At 44.6% G+C, this 20,194-nt stretch overlaps 1 protein-coding gene across 2 annotated transcripts; it reads left to right on the top strand.

The window, feature by feature from the left end:
• Positions 1 to 501: 501 nt before the first annotated feature.
• GPR132 (G protein-coupled receptor 132) lies at positions 502 to 19,165 on the top strand. Of its 2 annotated transcripts, none has more exons than XM_035104748.3 (2): positions 502 to 838; positions 17,588 to 19,165. In XM_035104748.3, exons 1-2 carry the CDS (start codon positions 738 to 740, stop codon positions 18,627 to 18,629), a joined length of 1,143 nt encoding a protein of 380 aa, XP_034960639.3. In that variant the 5' UTR covers positions 502 to 737; the 3' UTR covers positions 18,630 to 19,165. The 2 variants fall into 2 exon arrangements, with proteins under 2 accessions (XP_034960639.3, XP_060127497.2); XM_060271514.2 differs by lacking the exon at positions 502 to 838 and adding an exon at positions 17,092 to 17,231.
• The last annotated feature ends 1,029 nt before the right edge of the window (positions 19,166 to 20,194 follow it).

Here is a 20,194-nt window from a genome sequence, read left to right as displayed (position 1 = left end):
GGAGTGGCTGCCAAGACCATATAACACTGGTCCTGAAAGATCTACATTGGCTCCCAGTACATTTCTGAGCACAATTCAAAGTGTTGGTGCTGACCTTTAAAGCCCTAAACCAGGCATCCCCAAACTGCGGCCCTCCAGATGTTTTGGCCTACAACTCCCATGATCCCTAGCTAACAGGACCAGTGGTTGGGGAAGATGGGAATTGTAGTCCCAAACATCTGGAGGGTCGAAGTTTGGGAATGCCTGCCCTAAACGGCCCAGTCCCGGCAACTCTCAGGTTGGGTGCCATTGGCATTCTAAGAGAACAAGGGAGGCCTTCGTGGCGAGTTCCAGCACCTCTTTTTCTAGAAAGATCGCACTGATCGGATGTCCACAAAGCCTTGTTTTAGGAGAGAGGGGGCGGTACTTTTCACCATCCCCTTTCTCAATGCATCATTTTATTACGTCGCCTCAAACTCGCCTTTTCTCTAAAAAAAAGCACAGTACTCTCTGCTAGCGATTATACTAAAAATTGCAGCATGTGGTTAGATCCTCGGAAATGCCACTGTTTTTTAATTTATTTCTCACTCCTATTAAGTGGGCAGTGTTGAAACAATTGAGTTAGTTGTGTAGGGTTCTTTTCTTCTTCTTCTTCTGTTCCCCCCCCCCCTTCCCTTTGTCTGAAGCATGAGCTAACACCACAACTGACTGTTACTTCCTGGCCCCGGTTTCATGCATGTAGGGGGAGAGACAAGTCGATGCCAGCAGTAGCTGGGGGATCTCAGCTTCTTCTTATACTCCTTCGCGAAGAGAGAGCTCCAAGGCACTCGAGAAGAACCGGGAGTTGCTTATCGCAAAGGTAAGCCATCGCTAGTGTTTTCTGACACTGACTTTTTTTTGACACAGGTGCCCCATTCGGTGTTCGACTGGGGTTGCCCATGGGGCGAAACGGAGCACCACCCTTTTCAGCCATACTCAGAAGTGTGCCTTACTGAGTTCAGTGAGACTTATTCCCTCGTAGAGAAAGCAGCTGTAGGTTGATGACAGGCAAATTATATGCACACATATAGATAATGCATAGGTAATAGAGAAGCATCGTTTCTCAACATTTCCACATAACATCCTCATGCTCATGCTGGCGGAGAGGTTTTTGTGATAGTTCAAATGCCTTCATGGCAGAGCACATGTTTCGTTTGGGAATGTTTTCTTTGTAATTCTTTCCATTTCAAATTTGGTTTTGCATGCCGGCTTTTTTCGGGGGTGAGAGGAGGAGACGAGGTAGTATATACAGTCCTATTTTTCTAGGGAAAGAGGTGAACTCACCACAAACACCTCTCTTGTTCTCTTATCATGGCAATGGCGCCCACCTGAGAAGTGCCAGAATTGGGTCCCGGTGAGTTCCACCTGAAAAAAAAATCCCTGGGTATACTTTTTTGAATACAAATATATAATCACCCCGAAACCTCATGGGTGGGATGCAAGAGTAGGACCCCACAGTCAGGGTGTTTATCACAGGAAATAATGTGTCTGTCACTTACTATCAGCTCTCATAGAAAGCCACTTCCTGTCTGGAGCCAAGATTGGAGAGCTGGTGTAATGTAGCGGTTGGAATACCAGGGAAAAGATCTGTGAGACCCAGGTTCAAATCCTCACTCTGTCCCAAAGCTTTCTGGGTGACCTTGGGCCGATTGCTATCCCTCTGCCTAGCCTACCTCTCAGGGTTGTTTGTGATGATAAAATAGGTGTGTGGTTAGAACAGTATGAATTGTAGTGGCTGCAAAATCCGGACTGGGAGAGTGAGACTGTGATGGCTGGATTTGTGCATTTGGCTGAGGAGCTGCACCTCAGCGGGAACTTCCAGACAATGTGTTTGTTGATCGTTTTGTCCTGATTTTGTTTTGAGGAAGGTTAGATGAAGCTGTGTGGAAGAAAGTGAGACCCCACACTTTCAAGCGCATTTTCACGTCACTTTCTTTATTGCAAAAAGTTCGATACTTTGGGGGAGCAGGTTTCTTCTGCAAGACTTCCCAATCAATTTAGACTTGTTTAACCTTAATTTGTGACATTGATGTCTATTTCTTTACATGCACAAAATCCCAAGTTTGATCCCCGTTTAAGCATCTTAGGTGTCTGTCTCCGCCAGGATTTTAAAGATCTGCTTGCCAGTCAGCAAAGACTGTGTTGGGCTAGACTCAGCAGCTTCAGAAACCCAGTGTGAGTACATTGGTTTGCATGTCAGACCAGGAAAGCCTAGCTTCAGATTCCCAGTATTCAGATTTATTCAAAAGGTGCCCAGTGATTCAAATTCCCACTCAGCTACGAAACTTACTAGGTCAGCTGAGTCTAAGTCATTATCTCTCAGCCTGCCCTACCTGACAGGGTTGTTGTAGAAGAGGATAAAATATAAGAGACAAATATATGTGTGCTGCCTGCACTAGCTGCTTGGATGACAGGCAGGAAATTCCTGTAGCAAATAACTAAATCTGTATGCTCGCATTTTTTAAGGCACGAGATCTTTGGATATCTGCTTTTTGGGTTGTTTGTTTTTTTTAATGTAATTTTTGTATGTAAATTGCTCTCCTTTTGACCTGTGACATCAGACAGTCAGGTCTATCTGCTAACTGGACAACGGGTTTCCCACCCACCCCCTTTTTTTTCTGAGGGTGCAGGGAGGTAAGAGTCTACGGCAGGCACCCCCAAACTGCAGCCCTCCAGATGTTTTGGCCTACAACTCCCATGATCCCTAGCTAACAGGACAAGTGGTCGGGGAAGATGGGGATTGTAGTCCAAAACATCTGGAGGGCCGAAGTTTGGGGGTGCTTGGTCTACGGCCACATCCACAGCATACATTTAAAGCACACTTACATCACTTTAGGAGTCATGTTTTTCCCCACCCCCAGAAGAATCCTGTGAACTATAGTATGTTAAGGGTGCTGGGAGTTGTAGCTCTGTGAGGGGTCCCTTAGCAACTCAAAGCACACTTAACAAACGACAGTTCCCAGTATTCTTTGGGGGAAGCCACAAGTCTTGGGCTGGGAGGGTTGTTGAGGGGTTTGGGGAGGGGGTTGTTGCTGTTCATGATGTTATTTCTTTGGACCTTTGTTTTGAGATCTTACTATGATGGAAACTGTTCGGTTTGGCTGTGTGCTATCAGTGCATTTTATTTATCATTCTTCACCACTTTCCTTGCATTTGCAATTCATAGAATCATAGAGTTGGAAGAGACCACAAGGGCCATCCAGTCCAACCCCCTGCCAAGCAGGAAACACCATCAAAGCATTATGTGAATCTTTTAATGTGGTAAGCCGCCTGGAGTGTGGTTTTAACTATGGAAAGGCTGCGTACAAATAAAATGATGGTGATGACTGTTTAAAGCGGTATAAGAGTATATCTTGTGGATGTGAGCTTAGTGGTGGGCTGGCCCAGCTCTGAATTAAGAGTTGATGGCTGTGTCTTCTCCGGAGCACAGCAACCCAGGGATCCTCTCTCATTGCCTCACCTTTATTTCACAACCGGGGTTATTTTGTACATTCCACCCATTCCATTAGCTCTTTAAGAAATTATGAAATTGAGAGTTGGCAGAAGGCTTTTTCATTCTTCCATCCTCCTCCCAGATGCACCATTTGCCTTGCCTTTCTTCCCTGTGACTTTGCTAAGGGCTCTGGGTGCTAAAAGCCCGGCACCATGATTATTGCTTCTGCGTCCCACTTCTCATTGGTGCAGGGGCCTTACCCTAGAGGTCAGGGACAAACTTTGCACATCCCTTCCTTGTTGGACGGTTGCCTGTTTATCTGCTCTGTAAGTTGACTCGCTGCTGCTTCCTTTCCCAGTCCATGGTTGCCATAAGCATTGTGTTTTCGTTTTAATTTGGGCGTGAGCTAATTTGCACTTCCTTTGGATGATTTAGATCTAGGGACATCCACAATATACACACAAACAGAGAAAGAATTGCCTTTATATATGAAAAATACACATATTTACAAGCAATGCCACAGAATCATCCAAAGAATCCTAGAAAATGTAGTTTACTCTTCTTCTTCTTCTTCTTCTTCTTCTTCTTCTTCTTCTTCTTCTTCTTCTTCTTCTTCTTCTTCTTCTTCTTCTATCACTCGTAGTCAAGTAAGATTGTCTTCCATGAACACAGTTTTAACAATGAGTCTGTAAGCGATTGTGGAGGCCAATTCTGGACCCACAGGTTCTTCCACAGTGGGGACATTGGTTCCCGGGCGGGAGTTGATCACGGTGTGGATTTGCCAAGCGTGCCTTCCTCTTAGCACGTTTCTCCCTTGTGTCCTGAGTTTGAGCGTCTTCAAAGCCCATGACACCTTTGGTAAAGGCTGTTCTCCAATTGGAGCGCTCACAGATAAGTGTTTCCCAATTGTTGGTGTTTATACTACATTTTTAAAGATTTGCCTTGAGACCTCTTTTGTTGACCACCAGCATTGCGCTTTCCATTTTTAAGTTCGGAATAGAGTAGTTGCTTTGGAAGACGATCATCAGGCATCCGCACAACATGACCAGTCCAACAAACTTGATGTTGAAGAATCATTGCCTCAACACTGGTGATCTTTGCTCCTTCCAGTACACTGGTATTAGTCTGCCTGTCTTCCCAAGTGATGTGTAAAACTTTTCGGAGACACCGTTGATGGAATCTTTCGAGGAGTTAGAGATGGCGTTTATAAGTGCTCCATGTTTCACAACCATACAGTAAGGTTAGTAGTACAATAGCTTTGTAAACAAGCATTATGTTTTCCCTGCGGATGTCCCGGTCCTCAAACACTCTGCACTTCAATCGGGAGAAAGCCACATTCGCAGAGCTCAGGCAGTGCTGGATTTCGGCATATAATTTTGTTGCAGGGGTGAGGCAATTCTCCATAGACATTGGTCAGTGTAGTTTAGATTGTAGAGCCAGGGGCCTAAAGAAGAGATGAGGAACCCATGGCCCTCCAGTCATTGTTAGACTCCAACTCCCATCAACCCCAGTTGGTGTGGCCAATGGTCAAGGATGATGAGAGTTGTAGTCCAGCAACATCCGGAGGGCAACGGATAAGCCTGGCATCACAGGATCTGGTGTCAGGGCTGGACCAGGCCTTTAGCCAGCATAAAAGTTCAAGGAGGGGCACTGGGGGGAAATATCCAGTTTATCCCTTGTTGGTATCCATTTGTCTCAAGGGTCAGTGACCTCTCTAGGGCGCAAGTCTGGGCAGTGTGTCTGGAGGTCCTGGGCTGCCCAGACAATGACCCCCCCCCCATGGCCTTGCTGATGCGCTTCAAGGGAAAGCAAAGCAATACATCTGGCCTTAGCTTGGCTGCAGAAGTTGCTAGAAGACACCCCTCTTAGGGACTCCCTTTTGGATTTGTGTAGGGTTTACTCCAGAGCCTATCCTTCTCCTGAAGATATCCTGCAAAGTAGCAGAGGTTTAGGATCAGAGTTTTCCTTCTCCTGATAGGTCACCTTCCCAGGTGGATGAGCCCCATCTGCCTCTCACTTCCTTCTACAGTACAGTGGTACCTCGGTTTAAGTACTTAATTGGTTCTGGAAGTCAGTACTTAACCTGAAGCATACTTAACCTGAAGCAAACTTTCCTGTTGAAAGTAATGGAAAGTGGATTAATCCATTCCAGCCAATGAAAAACACCCCCTAAAACAGCAATTGAACACGAATTTTACTGTCTAACGAGACCATTGATCCATAAAATGAAGGCAATAATCAATGTACTGTACTATAAAATAAATAAGACAGTATTTTAGATGAAAAAAATTAACATTTCCAGTACAGCATACCTGCCAAGTTCCTGCCGGAAAAATAAGGGATCGGACCGAAAGTAGCAGATCGGAAGTAGCGCTGCCACCATTTTGGAACTGGGCGGAGCATGCTCAGAACCGACTTTTGATGCTGCTCTGCCCAGTTCCAAAATGGCCGCCACACCAGAAGTCGCGCTGCAGCCATTTTGGAACTGGGCAAAGCAGCATCAAAAGTCGGTTCTGAGCATGGGGGGGGATTATTGATTTCATTTGTGTTTTGAATGGTAATGGTTGCATAACTTGTTTTTGGTTAGTGTTTTGATGTAATATGCTTTTCTGGATGTTTCAACTTTGTGCTTGTATTTATGGTTTTTAGTTTTTTTAATGGTTTTCAGTTGCAATGAACTGAAACACAGGCTTTTTTCTAAATTCCCATTTCCCCAAATTTTGCAATACAGTTCTCCAGCCAAGAACTGTGTAACAAAAACGCACCTGCTACAGTAAAGTGTACACATAAATGTGTGCATATTAGTAAAAATGACATATAAAACATGAATTATATTGTGAGAAACGGCTTATAAAAATGTGTATATTTGGCAAAACTGCCTAGAAAAATAAGGAAAAAATCAGCCTATAATGTTGATGGATTTTCACAAGGAATTTTTTTTAAAGTACTTTGAAAATTGCATTGTGTCAGGTGTGATGAGGGTGAGAATGGGCTTCTCTAACAACTGAGTTAGCCCTTGTAGAACAGTATCAAATATTCAATAGACACCACCAGTAAAATTAAACTTGGAAACAGATAGACATAATAAAATGCATCAGGGTATAGACAAATAATAACCAGCAGTTTTTTTTAAAAAAAAAACACCTAATAACATTACATTTCTGGGTAGGATCACAAACTTTTTAACGGTTGTCAAGAAAAGTACAGCAAAGGCACCAGCCTAATATCAATAGGCAGGGAGTTTCAGAGAAGTTTTGCCATACTAAAGCATTGGTGGTCTCTTGCAAGTGCAGGACAGAGATTTATGTTGTTGTTGTTATGTTATGTTATGTTATGTTATGTTATGTTATGTTATGTATGTTATGTTATAGAAATTATATTTCACCCTCATATAGAAGAGGGTGAAATGTTTTTTTCTGCTGCTCCAGAGAAGCAGACACGGAGAAATGGATTCAAACTACAAGAAAGAAGATTCCACCTAAACATTAGGAAGAACTTCCTGACAGTAAGAGCTGTTCGACAGTGGAATTTGCTGCCAAGGAGTGTGGTAGAGTCTCCTTCTTTGGAGGTCTTTAAGCGGAGGCTTGACAGCCATCTGTCAGGAATGCTTTGAAGGTGTTTCCTGCTTGGCAGGGGGTTGGACTAGATGGCCCTTGTGGTCTCTTCCAACTCTACGATTCTATGATTCTATCTATATGGTGTTTGCAAAAGTGCCAGTTCCATAGATCACAGCAGTCGAGTCCTACTCAGAGTAGACCCACTGGAACAAAAGGTTATCTTAGCCATATTCATTAACCTATGGGTGTAACCTGCAGAGGATTAGCATTGGCATCAACCCCCATATCCTGTTATATTACATCCTGTTGCCAAGTATTACTTTCCCCTCGAGATGGTAGGCAAATGAGTCCTCTAGCAACTCGCATTCTCAGGTGCCCTTTAAATGTTACAGAAACCAGACATGACAGAGGTTTGACGTGGGATGGAATTCATGAGAAAGACTCTCCTATGCATCAAGGTTCTTTCGCCTCGCTAGCCTGTGGGCAGTGGGTTAACCAAGCTGGAAACACCATTTCTTTGCAACCAATTAGTGGTTGCTGAGCTTTGTGAAGAGGAAAGAGTTTTGCTAGCTGCCTTGTGGTTTGGTGTCTCCAGGGCTACCCATGCCCAACAGAGTGCAGAGTGCCACAGGCCCTTGTAGAGGTCTAGAAGACATTCAGGCATCTATCTGTTTTGCTCAGGATCTGGGCAGAGACAGCAGAAGGAAGAATCATTGTTGTTTAGTCGTTTAGTCGTGTCCGACTCTTCGTGACCTCATGGACCAGAGCACGCCAGGCACTCCTGTCTTCCACTGCCTCCCGCAATTTGGTCAGACTCATCTTCGTAGCTTCGAGAACACTGTCCAACCATCTCGTCCTCTGTCGTCCCCTTCTCCTTGTGCCCTCCACCTTTCCCAACATCAGGTTCTTTTCCAGGGAGTCTTCTCTTCTCATGAGGTGGCCAAAGTATTGGAGCCTCAGCTTCACGATTTGTCCTTCCAGTGAGCACTCAGGGCTGATTTTCTTCAGAATGGATAGGTTTGATCTTCTTGCAGTCCATGGGACTCTCAAGAGTCTCCTCCAGCGTCTTTTAATTTCGTGACTACTGTCACCATCTGCAGTGATCATGGAACCCAAGAAAGTAAAATCTCTCACTGCCTCCATTTCTTCTCCTTCTATTTGCCAGGAGGTGATGGGCCAGTGGCCATGATCTTAGTTTTAGGAAGAATAACTGAGTATTATCTTGGAGTGATCGTTTCAAATATTTTCAAGAAACCTTGTATATACAGCTGACAGTTTGGATAGTTTTATTCTGTATTCCTCTCTGGTCCTCCCCCCCCCCCCAGGCACGCTCTGGTCCTTTTAAAATTCTTTATTCCTCTCTGATCCTTTTTTCTCCCTGTGTGGGAGGCAGGGAAGGGAGAGATCTCCCAGGGTGAGAGGCTGGGGAAAGAAAGGGATGCTTCCACGTGAGAGCTGGGAGGACACACCTTTTTCTGCATGGGACAAAAGTTAAGATACAGTGGTACATTGGTTGTCGAACTTAATCCGTTCCGGGAGTCCGTTCGACTCACGGAACCGTTCGAAAACCAAGGCGCGGATTCCGATTGGCTGCAGGAGCTTCCTGCACTCAGTCGGAAGCCGTGTCAGACATTCAGCTTTGAAAGAACGTTCAAAAACCGGAACACTTACATGCGAGTACCAAGGCATGACTGTATGTCTGTGAGAGAGGGCTTCACATTTTTCTATCTCTTTTTCTTTCTCTCTCTCTTCTTCTTTCCTTCTTTCTTTAGATTAGTTTGTTTTTTATTGTAAAACCTCATTTTTTAAAAAGGGAACTGGGCAGAGATGGTAGCAAGCAAATGAGAGCAAGTTGTTGTCTAATAACCCTGGAATGTGTGCTACGAAGGTTCTTTTTTCATGTTACTTTCCCCTGTAATTCTCATAGGCAACAAAGATCAAATTAACTCCCCATTGTCGTCATCCTGTATCTATACCATTCCATAGTAAACTACACTCAAGGCAGATCACAATCCCAAATAATTCCCCCGCCCCCCCTCCTCCCGCCCCGCAATTCATAAATTACAGAATACAACGAGCTGCTTTCTGTTTGCTTCATGTTTATTTTTATTTTTAAAAAATAAGAAACCAAACTTTAAATCCTCAGGGTCCCTTCTACAAATCTATGATTAAATTATTCTATGAAATAATCGGTATGTTAGTGAAAGCCTCTCATCCAAAAAATATTCCACAAAATTAATCTATACCCTTAATAAGGTCTAACAACAAAATGCAAAAATTAAAAATAATGCATCACCAAAAAATTAAATCTTGGTGTCAACAGAAGCCTTAAACACCACACCACCCTGATCACAGAGCAGCTCACAAAATATACTATTATTATAGCTTTTGCCAGCCTGGCACTTTCCAGGTGTTCTGGACCGCAGTTCCCATCAGCCCCAGGCAGCGATGATGGGAGTTTGCATCTGGAGGGCACCAGGTTGACAAAGGTTGGAAGATGAGACAGCAAACAACTAAAAACTGGATCAGTTCATAACCCAGTAACCTAGCAGTAAAGTCAACAGGAAATTTGGTTGTCGTCGTTATTTCTTCACACTCTCTGTCTGTTTTTGTCTGCTCTTCCACCCCGCTTCTCACACACTGGCAACCCATGTTGCCACGCGGACATGCCTGGCCTGGTGTGATTTCCTGCTTGGTTCAGTATCTAAACACCTCCGTTCTTTTCACTTTCCCCTACAACAACAGGACCGACTCTAGGTTTGAGCCAAGCTGGCACCCTTACCCAGAGAGGCAACAGGCAGCAGCACCCTAGTCTGTGCCAGCCACCGTTTAAATTTCCCACAGTGCCTACATTGCTCCAGAATATTGTGGGAAATTAAAACGGCAGGTTCCAAACCCCAATCGAGAGGCCCCCATATTTGTTTCCCACAATGCCCCGGGGAAACGTTACATTAAGGGCATTGTGGGAGATTCCTGGAATTGTGGGAGATTCCTGGAATTTTTCCGCATGCAAAGGGGATGCCTCATCACTGTGCTATGGTCCTTCCCAGTGATTTGGGAATCAATGCTTTTAAGGTGTGAGGAGATCCCGTATTTTTCGTTCCATAAGACGCACTTTTTTTCCTCCTAAAAAGTAAGAGGAAATGTCTGTGCTTCTTATGGAGCGAATGCGTGGTCGCCTGGAGCCAAATTGCCCAGGGGCTAAAGGCAGATTGTGCTTTTTAAAAAAAGAAAGAGCTAAAGGCTAACAAGAGGGAATGAACTGAAAGGAACTGGCTCAACAGCTGATTGCAAGAGATCGGGAGGGAGATAAGAGAGCTAGCTCCCTTCCCGGCCCCTCCCAGCCCCTTGCCTAGGCCTCAATTGATGTCTGCAGAGGGAGACATGTAACTGGCTGATTAGATTATCTTTCTGGAAACTGTAGAAATGGGCCCCTTTCCTTTCTTATAGACAAAGCTGCAGAACTGTGAGTTGAACCCCATACAAACAGGATTTTTTCCCTTTGCAAGGAAACTCAGCAACTTTGAGCTGATCCTTAAAAATGGAGCTTTCCCCCTTTGCAAAAAAAAAGATGCACAACTCTAAGCTGACACACACACCCAAAAATGGGGCTTTTCCCATTTGCAAAAAAAGCTGCTTCCTCAAATATTTAATTGGGGGGGGCAAAAGCATCTATGCCTCTGGAGTTGGTTGCTATGCCTAGGACAATTCAAGAAAGCAAAAAAAGTTTTTCTTGTTTTCCTCCTCTAAAAACTAGGTGTGCCCTATGGTCAGCTGCGCCCTATGGAGCGAAAAATACGGTGATATTGTTACAAAAGTTGTGTGCCACTCACACCCTCTGCCAAGCTGCAGCAAGAGCCCATGGGGTGCCAGGCATTCACTCAGGGTCTGTGTTCCTTTGGAGAAATGAGACATGGCAGGAAACTGTCGTAGTTTTACGACATATGGCTTATTCACCTATTTACATATGGCTTATTCACCTATTTACACTGCAGTCTGCAGTCCACATCTTACAGCATGGTCATTTCAAGAGGGGCTTGTCCCTCACAGCAAAACAGCCCTGGAGTCCAAGGCATCTGCCTCAGCCAGCCTTCAGCCAGCCTGCCCAAGATGAATCCCAGTCTTTATTCTCCCTTCTTCTTCCCAGAACACCCTGCTAAAAACTCTCTTTTCACCTCACACCCAGTTAACCCTGCCAACCTTCCAAAGCCCCAGTCTCTGTTCACACCTCAGGGCAAGGGGGAGGACAGTTTCCTTGCATTGCCAATGCCCTGCAATGGCCCTGTATTGTTTCTTAATGTCCCCGACTTGGCCAGGTCGTTTTGCATAGGCTAGCTCAGGAATTCCTCTGCAGCTTGTATTTCTCCCTTCACATCCCATTTATTAATTTCTAGGGTTTAGTGCTGCCGCCCCATCTATAGCAATATTATGCAGTTAAGAACTCTCCCAAAGGGGAGCTTTGGGGCATTTTTGAGTGGGCGCCAAACCGATTTCTCTACGATTTCCACATCCTCTTTCATAGAATGAGATCTCTGTTCTCAGATCCTCTTTTGAAAACTAAACGTAAGAGCGGCTTCCTTAACACTGGGGAGAGGAACCCAGCCATCTTGCAGACGTCTCCACAAAATCAACCCACTGCCATTGAGTTCTTCAGTGGAACCGTGGGTGGAGCTGTTGGGGCCATGGGACTTTTTAGTCCAGAGAAAAGGCATGACAGAAGTCTATAAAAGTCTTGTGAAAAGGAAAGTGGTGGCAAAACCCACACGGAAGTGTGGAATACACCATGCTTTGACACAGCTCCATTTAACCACTTTGTAAACAAATCAAGATAAATGCTCATCAAATAGGCAACGTTGTATAATCTGCAGAGGGATCAGGAGAAATGCTCATAAACAGCCTCACATAAGCAAATCCGGACAAGTGCTAATTGATGTATAACCTCCCTGCAAGCAAATCAAACAAATACAAGAAATGGAAGAAAGGGAAAATCCCAAAGGAGGAGTATAGACGAATAGCCAGTGGTTGCAGGGTGAAGGTCGGGCTGGCTAAAGCTCAGAATGAGCTCAGGCTTGCAAGAGAGGCTAGCAATATTATTATTTTTTAAGGTTTCATAGGATGTGTCCGAAACAAGAGGAGGAAGAGGCAAAAGAGGTTTAGGGAGGTTTAGATCTAGGGAAGTAATAGTACCACTGTATTCTGCTCTGGTCAGACCTCACCTGGAGTACTGTGTCCAGTTCTGGGCACCACAGTTCAGGAAGGATACTGACAAGCTGGAACGTGTCCAGAAGAGGGCAACCAAAATGGTCAAAGGCCTGGAAACGATGCCTTATGAGGAACGGCTTAGGGAGCTGGGTATGTTTAGCCTGGAGAAGGGAAGGTTAAGGGGTGATATGATAGCCATGTTCAAATATATGAAAGGATGTCATATGGAGGAGGGAGAAAGATTGTTTTCTGCTGCTCCAGAGAAGCGGACACGGAGCAATGGATTCAAACTTCAAGAAAGAAGATTCCACCTAAACATTAGGAAGAACTTCCTGACAGTAAGAGCTGTTCGGCAGTGGAATTTGCTGCCAAGGAGTGTGGTGGAGTCTCCTTCTTTGGAGGTCTTTAAGCAGAGGCTTGACAGGCATATGTCAAGAATGCTTTGATGGTGTTTCCTGCTTGGCAGGGGGTTGAACTGGATGGCCCTTGTGGTCTCTTCCAACTCTATGATTCTAGGATTCTATGATTCTAAGTCCTCTGCATGGAGATGATGGAGAAAGGTTGTTGGGAGACAGTGAGAAAGCAGAACTACTCAACGCCTATTTTGCCTCTGTCTTCACCCAAAAGGAAAGCAGTGCCCAATCTGGTGATAACAGAATAAATGATGTAAGGAGGGAGGGAGTTGCAACCCAAGATGGGAAAAGAGGTGGTAAGGGAACATCCATCTACTTTAAATGAATTCAAATCTTCAGGACTTGATGAGCAGCACCCAAGGGAACTAAAGGACTTTGCAGGTGTAATCTCAGAGCCTTTGTCTATGTTCTTTGAGAATTCTTGGAGAACAAGTGAGGTCCCTCCAGACAGGAGGCAGGCAAATGTTGTCCCCATCTTCAAAAAAGGGAAAAAAAGAAGACCTAGGTAAATACCAACTGGTGAGCTTGACATCAATATCAGGAAAGGTCCTAGAACAGATAATTCAACAGTCGGTCTGTGAGCGCTTAGAAAGGGATGCTGTGATTGCCAAGACCCAGCATGGGTTTCTCAATGCCAGGCGAATCTCTTTTTTTTTTTGATGGAGTTACAAGCTTGGTAGATCAGGGGAATGCTGTGGACATAGTGTATCTTAATTTCATTAAGGCTTCTGACAAAGTCCAACTCTATGAGTCTATTATTTTATGAAATATATGATAAAGACTGACCATAATCTATCCTCCCCGTAGGCTTTGTTCAAGCAAATCAGGATGAGCACCCAATAAATAGGGCAGCTGGAGGAACCCATAGTTACAAAACCCAGCCAAAACTAAATACATAAACAACAAAAGCATCACAAAGAGGACCCATAGATATGAGAACACAAGTGCCCCCCCCATTTTAATACCCCTGTTGTTTCAGCAGGCTTTGCTGCTTGACTATCCTACCCGCTCCCTAAAAGCCTGCCCCACCCTGTCAATATCCTGTCCTGCACTGGCTTCTGAAGCAAGGTGTGTTAGCAACCTGACCGCAGCCTGAAAAGCAGATGTTTTATCTCACAAAGGATCTGGCTATTCTTAGTATAGAATAACCACAACTTAAAGACACACAGCAACCGTTGCTTTCTGAAGTACCAGTTCCCGCCGGGGCTGGGAAGAGCAGTAGATGTGCGTACAGTGTTTTGTGTCCAGGCGCATTGATCTCACTTTTATTTACTGATAACGTTATTTATATGCCACCTTTAAGATTCTAGACCAGCCAAAGCAGCCCACAATATCGTAAGGGCACAATGGATGCTGTTGCGAACACCCTCTGAGTGGCAGGAGATTCCAGGCGTGCCAGCACATAACCAGGGTTGGGTTTCTTTGGGGGTTTTCCACAAGTTTTTCTAAAGGACTCTGAGCAACTTGCAGAATTAATGATTAACTCTTTCTCTGCCACCCGCTTTTTTTTTTTGTCAAGGGCCACATGAAAGCACACCAAGGGCTGGTGTTTGCTCACACCTTGTCCTCCAGGAATGGACTGCCTTTCAGCCAGGCTGCTCAGGACAACTTGATGATAAAGAGATCCCTGGGATACCTCTAAAGTTTTTCATTGAGGGATGTTTCAAAACCTTAGGAACATAGGAAGCTGCCCTGCCCTCAGTCAGACTATTTGTCCATCAAACCCAGTGTTGTCTACACTGGCTGGCAGCAGCTCTCTGGGGTTTCAGGCAGGAGACATTCCCAGCCATACCTGGAGATGCCAGAGAGAAGAACATGGGACCTTCTGCGCACAAGGGAAATGCTCTAGCACTGACTCGTGGCCCTTCCTTCAGAAGAAACTCCTTGAACATAGTTTCAAAATTTATATCATCAAATTGCCCAGGGTGGCTTAACTGAAAGGCAGTACATTCCTGGAGTATTGCAGATATTAATATCGTTCAACTTGAAGCAAATGGATGCATAAAAACTGACACCTCTTATTGGAATAAAACATTGTCCAGACAATGTATTAAGTAATGTATTGATGTGTTAAGTATTGTTCAAAAATTTACTTGCAGAACTTTCTTCCAAAACAGGTACAAAACAATCAAAGATACATCCAGATAGTTCCATAAGGCACACGCCTGTCCAGGGCATAGGTTCATCTTCTTTGAAATGAGCTCCATTAGCCTGCATTTCAGTTCAAGGCTGTAAGCTCCTTGGAGTGAGTAATTTGCACATCCTTCACTCATGGAGCCTGGGAACAAAGAAAACAGCCACCAGCCTTCCAAGATGGCGATTTGCAATTGAATACCTTGATTATGTGATCTAAGGTTAAACACTCATGTGATAGAGCAGAGAACATTCTCAGTTAATCGTTAACTTAATCAGAAAGCTCTTAGTATGCTGCTATGGAAAATCTCCAAAGTCAGCAATACACATTCAAGCATTCTCCATTTTGGTGTCAATTAAACAATTATATTAACATGGAGGGCAGGGAGTAGGCAAATTTCAGCCCTCACATGGCCCTTGGTCTAGGGGGATAGCAGAGAGAGAAAGAGAAGGAGGTGAGCACCTCCCCTGGCAGATAATCCCCAGCAGCCCTACTGTAGGGCGACAGTTAAGTCTGGCCAGTGAATAAGCCCGCTACAACATTCCCCATGATCCTTTGCCTCATGCAAGTGGAAGGTGTGCCAAGCAGAAGTGCTCCTTGTTATACAAGTTGGTGCAGAAATGAAACAGCCTGCAAAAACTTTCCCTGAAGCTGGAAAGTATCAAAACCACAAGCCCAAAGCAAATTCTAATTTGTCCAATCCTCTTTTAAAACCAACTAAATTGGTGGCTGTTACGGAGCGAGTTCTGTAGTTATCCACATTTCCACATCAGTCCTTATGAAAATTCCCCCTTCATTTTAGTGCAAATTCCTCCTAATATCCTCATTTTTAATTTTATTTTTACACAATCTTGCCTAATACACACGTTTTGCAAAACAGTTTCCCCTAAGATAGTGCAATTTTGTATGTTATTTTCGCCAGCATGTGCATTTCTGGAGAAGTGCATTGCAAAATTCAGAGATCCACACATTTTGACGGTAGGCATCATTTTGGGTTTTTTGCATCATTTTGGGGAGCGTGAACCAGGTAGGTTCGCCGTGAAATGTGAACTTCTCCAAACGTTGTGATGCCGTTCTCCTGCAGAGTAAGTCGTGCATAAGTGAAAATAACATACAAAAACATTCCACTTTGGCTGACTGACATCCAATGCCCTTTTAAAATGTGTTGGGAAAGGGGGAAGGTTTATTGGTTTGTTTTTGTTAATTATTTCTGTTATGTATTTCATATTTTTATATTGCGATTTTGTGTTGTAACCGCCCTGAGACCTGTGGGTCTAGGGCAGCATACAAATTTAAATAAGAATAGGAATAAGGATTTCTTGCACACACAAAAGTATATTAGTCAAAACTGCATGCTAAAATCTGAATATTAGAATAAATTCAAACCAAATGCTGGAGAAGAGAAGGTTAAGGGGTGATATGATAGCCATGTTCAAATATATAAAAGGATGTCATATAGAGGAGGGAGAAAGGTTGTTTTCTGCTGCTCCAGAGAAGCGGACACGGAGCAATGGATTCAAACTTCAAGAAAGAAGATTCCACCTAAACATTAGGAAGAACTTCCTGACAGTAAGAGCTGTTCGGCAGTGGAATTTGCTACCAAGGAGTGTGGTGGAGTCTCCTTCTTTGGAGGTCTTTAAGCGGAGGCTTGACAGCCATATGTCAAGAATGCTTTGATGGTGTTTCCTGCTTGGCCCTTGTGGTCTCTTCCAACTCTACGATTCTATGATTCTATTCTAGGATTTTTTTAAAAAATTCAAATTTCTGCAGAAAGGTGAAGAACTAGAATTTAAGCCCGGAAGGGGGGGGGTGAAAAGCAGGGAACCAAAACTGGCAAATCTGTCCATCCTTAATCTATCGAAACGTGTTGGGTTTTAAGGTGCCAAAGGGGGTGTTCTCTTTCTTTCTTTCTTTCTTTCTTTCTTTCTTTCTTTCTTTCTTTCTTTCTTTCTCTCTCTCTCTCTCTCTCTCTCTCTCTCTCTCTCTCTCTCTCTCTCTCTCTCTCTCTTCTCTCTCTCTCTCTGTCTTTCTTCCTAGCTGGTGCCACTTGCATAATTTCTTACACATAGTGGCGCAGGAAATATAAAAGGCAGAAGGAACTGAGAAAAGGTGGGGGCCTCCCTGGGAGGGGGAGGGCTGTTTACGTTAACTGGGGCCCCAGCCATTTACAACTTTCTCTCGAAGGCAAGGCTTGCAGTTGGATTCTGTGCGAGCTTTGCGAGAGGCGATGGTGCAAGGACTGTTGCGCCATGCAGGCGCTCTTGCTATTGAGCTCCAGTGGGCTTCCAGAAGTGGGGCAAGACCCAGGCAAAAAGTCCAGAGAGGAGGGAAGTCATGGCTTTGAAGCAGATCGTGAAGCTCGCCAAGGAAGAAGATAAAAGTCCCTACCGGAGAAGAATGGCAGATCAAGTTGCTGGATTGCACCGAAATGGCTAAAATGACCGGAAGAATCAGAAATCAGGAAGAACAAAATTGTAATAAGGAATGGGGGGAAATTTGTAATTTATCTTAAAAACCATTGTAGACAGTTAAAATTGATAGTGAGATTGGAATAACCCTTGTAGTTGAATGGTGAATTTTCGACACAATGGAGAGGGGGTAAAAGGTTTTGATTATTATAAAAGGTTCAGGAGAAAATGATTAACAATAAGACCCATAAAGGGGAGGAGGGAAGTCCAGGAGATTCTTTGGAACCTTGTTTCTATGTTGGATAGGTGACTGCAAAATTTTAATCTGAAAAAACCATATATACAAGCAAATGCAGACGGGCTGGCCAGGGAGGGTTTGCAAATTCCTTAGCGCATCTTAACTTTCTCCGTTTTGCTTCCAGACCTTCCAAAGGCCCAGATGAAGAAGCCCAGATGAGTAACCCCACATGCAATTCCACGGCCATGCCGTACAGAGACAGCCAGAATCTTCTGGTTGCGGTATACAGCATCGTCTTCATCATAGGCATCCCAACCAACTGCTTAACTGCCTTCTTGACGCTCGTTCAGATTCGCAGGGGAACCATCACTGCCATCTACCTCTGCGCCCTCTCCCTCTGCGAACTGATGTACCTGTGCACCCTCCCTCTTTGGATCGTCTACTTGCAAAACGGCCGCGAGTGGAAGATGGGGGACCTATCCTGCCAGGTGACCGGATACATCTTTTTCTGCAACATCTACATTAGCATTCTCCTCCTGTGTTGTGTCTCTATCGACCGCTATGTGGCGGTCGTGTACGCGCTGGAAAGTAGAGGGATACGGTCCCAGAAGGTGGCTGCGATAGTCACCACCTCCCTCTTTGTCACGGTCGCCGTGATCTACTGCCCCGTTTTTTTCCAGGAAGAAATACAGGACAAGAACAGCACGATTTGCTTTGAAACGCCTCTCAACCGCCGTTTGGCCTTTTACAACGTGGCACGGTTCTTTGTGGGCTTCCTCGTTCCGTTCACCCTGCTCCTTTTCATGAACTACCGGATCTTCCAAAGTATCAAGAGCAGCTGCGGCCTCAGCCCACCCCAGAAAACTAAAGTGAAGTACCTGGCGATTGCCATCATCGCCATATTCCTGGTCTGCTTCGCCCCTTACCATGTTGTGCTGCTCATAAGGTCCGGGGTCTACTTCCTCTACCCAGCGGAGAGCTGCAGTTTCGAGAGAGGCGTCTACACTATATCTGTGGTGTTCCTCTGCTTCTCTACCGCCAACAGTGTGGCAGACCCCTTCATCTACGTGCTGGCTAGCGAGAACGCCAGGCGTGAAATTTGCCGGGCTTTCGCGGCGTGTGGGATTTCACTGTCCATCAGCTCCAGGACGGACAGCAGCAAGGCCGACGATTCCCAGAGGCCACCGAAGGAGATAGGCACGTTAGGAAATAAAGAGGACAGGTAGCGCCAACTCCTCCGTAGGACTTCTGTGTTAAAAAGCAAGTGGGTGGTGGCCGTTTTCTTCAGAAGGGAGGGAACGCCTTCATCTCCCCCTTATGTCACTCGGGCTGAGTAACAACTTGCCCACTTTGGAGGATAAGCACTGGCCAGTGTATGGTGTGGTCTCGTTTGCATTGTGTCCAGTGAATAGCCCTTTCTGCAAATCCTGGCTGTTATACATATCAGGATGATGTCATGATGTCGTGACTTGCAGCTGAATCTGGGGGATGCTTGTTGATGCACCAACGAAAGACCCCACAGCACCGGGAGACCCTGCTGGTGAGGAAGCCGGCGTCGCTTGTGCATGGTTTATTATTTATTGTCCTCTGTGCTAAGAGGGAAGGGTTGGAATATAGCAGTTCAAGAGAATGCTAAATGCAAAGAGGAAACTATTGCTTTACCTCTTTGGGGTATCCTTTTTTTTGTGTGTGTGCGATATTGGACCTTGTACAAAAACTCACAAGTTTGTATCTTGAATAAACGACCCACTTTTTCACTGCATGCATGACGTCTAATGTTCACAACAAACGCTGCACGGAAAGCGTGAGGATCTCTCTGTGTGGGGGGTTAATCGGGGGGGCCAGTCGCACTAGGGCAGGCATGGCCAAACTTGGCCCTCCAGCTGTTTTAGGGCTACAATTCCCATCATCCCTGACCACTGGTCCTGTTAGCTAGGGATGATGGGTGGGAGTTGTAGTCCCAAAACAGCCAGAGGGCCAAGTTTGGCCACCACTGCACTAGAGCAACTGTTTCACACAGTTGTTGATGGTGTCGTCATTTAAGATGTCTGTGTCTGCATGGCAAGATCCTGGTTCTGGCTCCCAGATGCTGAAGAGCAAGGAGGATTCTTTCCAAAGACTTTAATGTTGAGATTGCTGCGGTACATATGCAGATCGCAGGCATCAGGCAATACATATAATCAATCCTAAACACAGCTGCATCAAAGGCAGGGGCTCTACCTGCCAAAGTGTTGATCTTTGCTATCCTATATACAGGAATAGGGCAGGCAAACTTATATATATATATATATATATATATATATATATATATATATATATATATATATATATATAAAAGTTTGTAGAGACAGGCTCTGTAGAGCCTATCGACTTCCCGCCCGCCCGCCCCATGGCTTTCAAAATTAACCTTTATATCATTGCATTTTGTACATTTTCCAATTCTAATTACACTCATTATAAAATGGCTCAAACTTTAAATAAATATAGAAAGACAGAAAATTTCTCATTACAGGTCTTCAGACAACCCTGCTAGTGATGTTAATTGTTTACAATAATCTTTCAGATATCAAAAAGATTTACTCCAGTCCTTTTGGAATACTTGATGGTGCTGGTTTCGGATTTTTCCTGTCAGCTTCGCCAGTTCTGCAAAGTCCATCATCTTCATCTGCCACTCTTCTTTCGTTGGTACTTCTTGTTATTTCCATTTTGGGGGCTAAAAGAATTCTTGTTGCAGTTGTTGCGTACATAAACAATCTTTTATCTTCCCTTGGTATCTCTTCACCCAGTAAAA

This window comes from Zootoca vivipara, chromosome 1 (assembly GCF_965207765.1).
Source record: "Zootoca vivipara chromosome 1, rZooViv2.hap1.1, whole genome shotgun sequence".
NCBI classification, from domain to species: domain Eukaryota; kingdom Metazoa; phylum Chordata; class Lepidosauria; order Squamata; family Lacertidae; genus Zootoca; species Zootoca vivipara.
The sequence above is the reverse complement of the archived record's forward strand: the minus strand, read 5'-3'. Positions and strand labels throughout refer to the sequence as shown.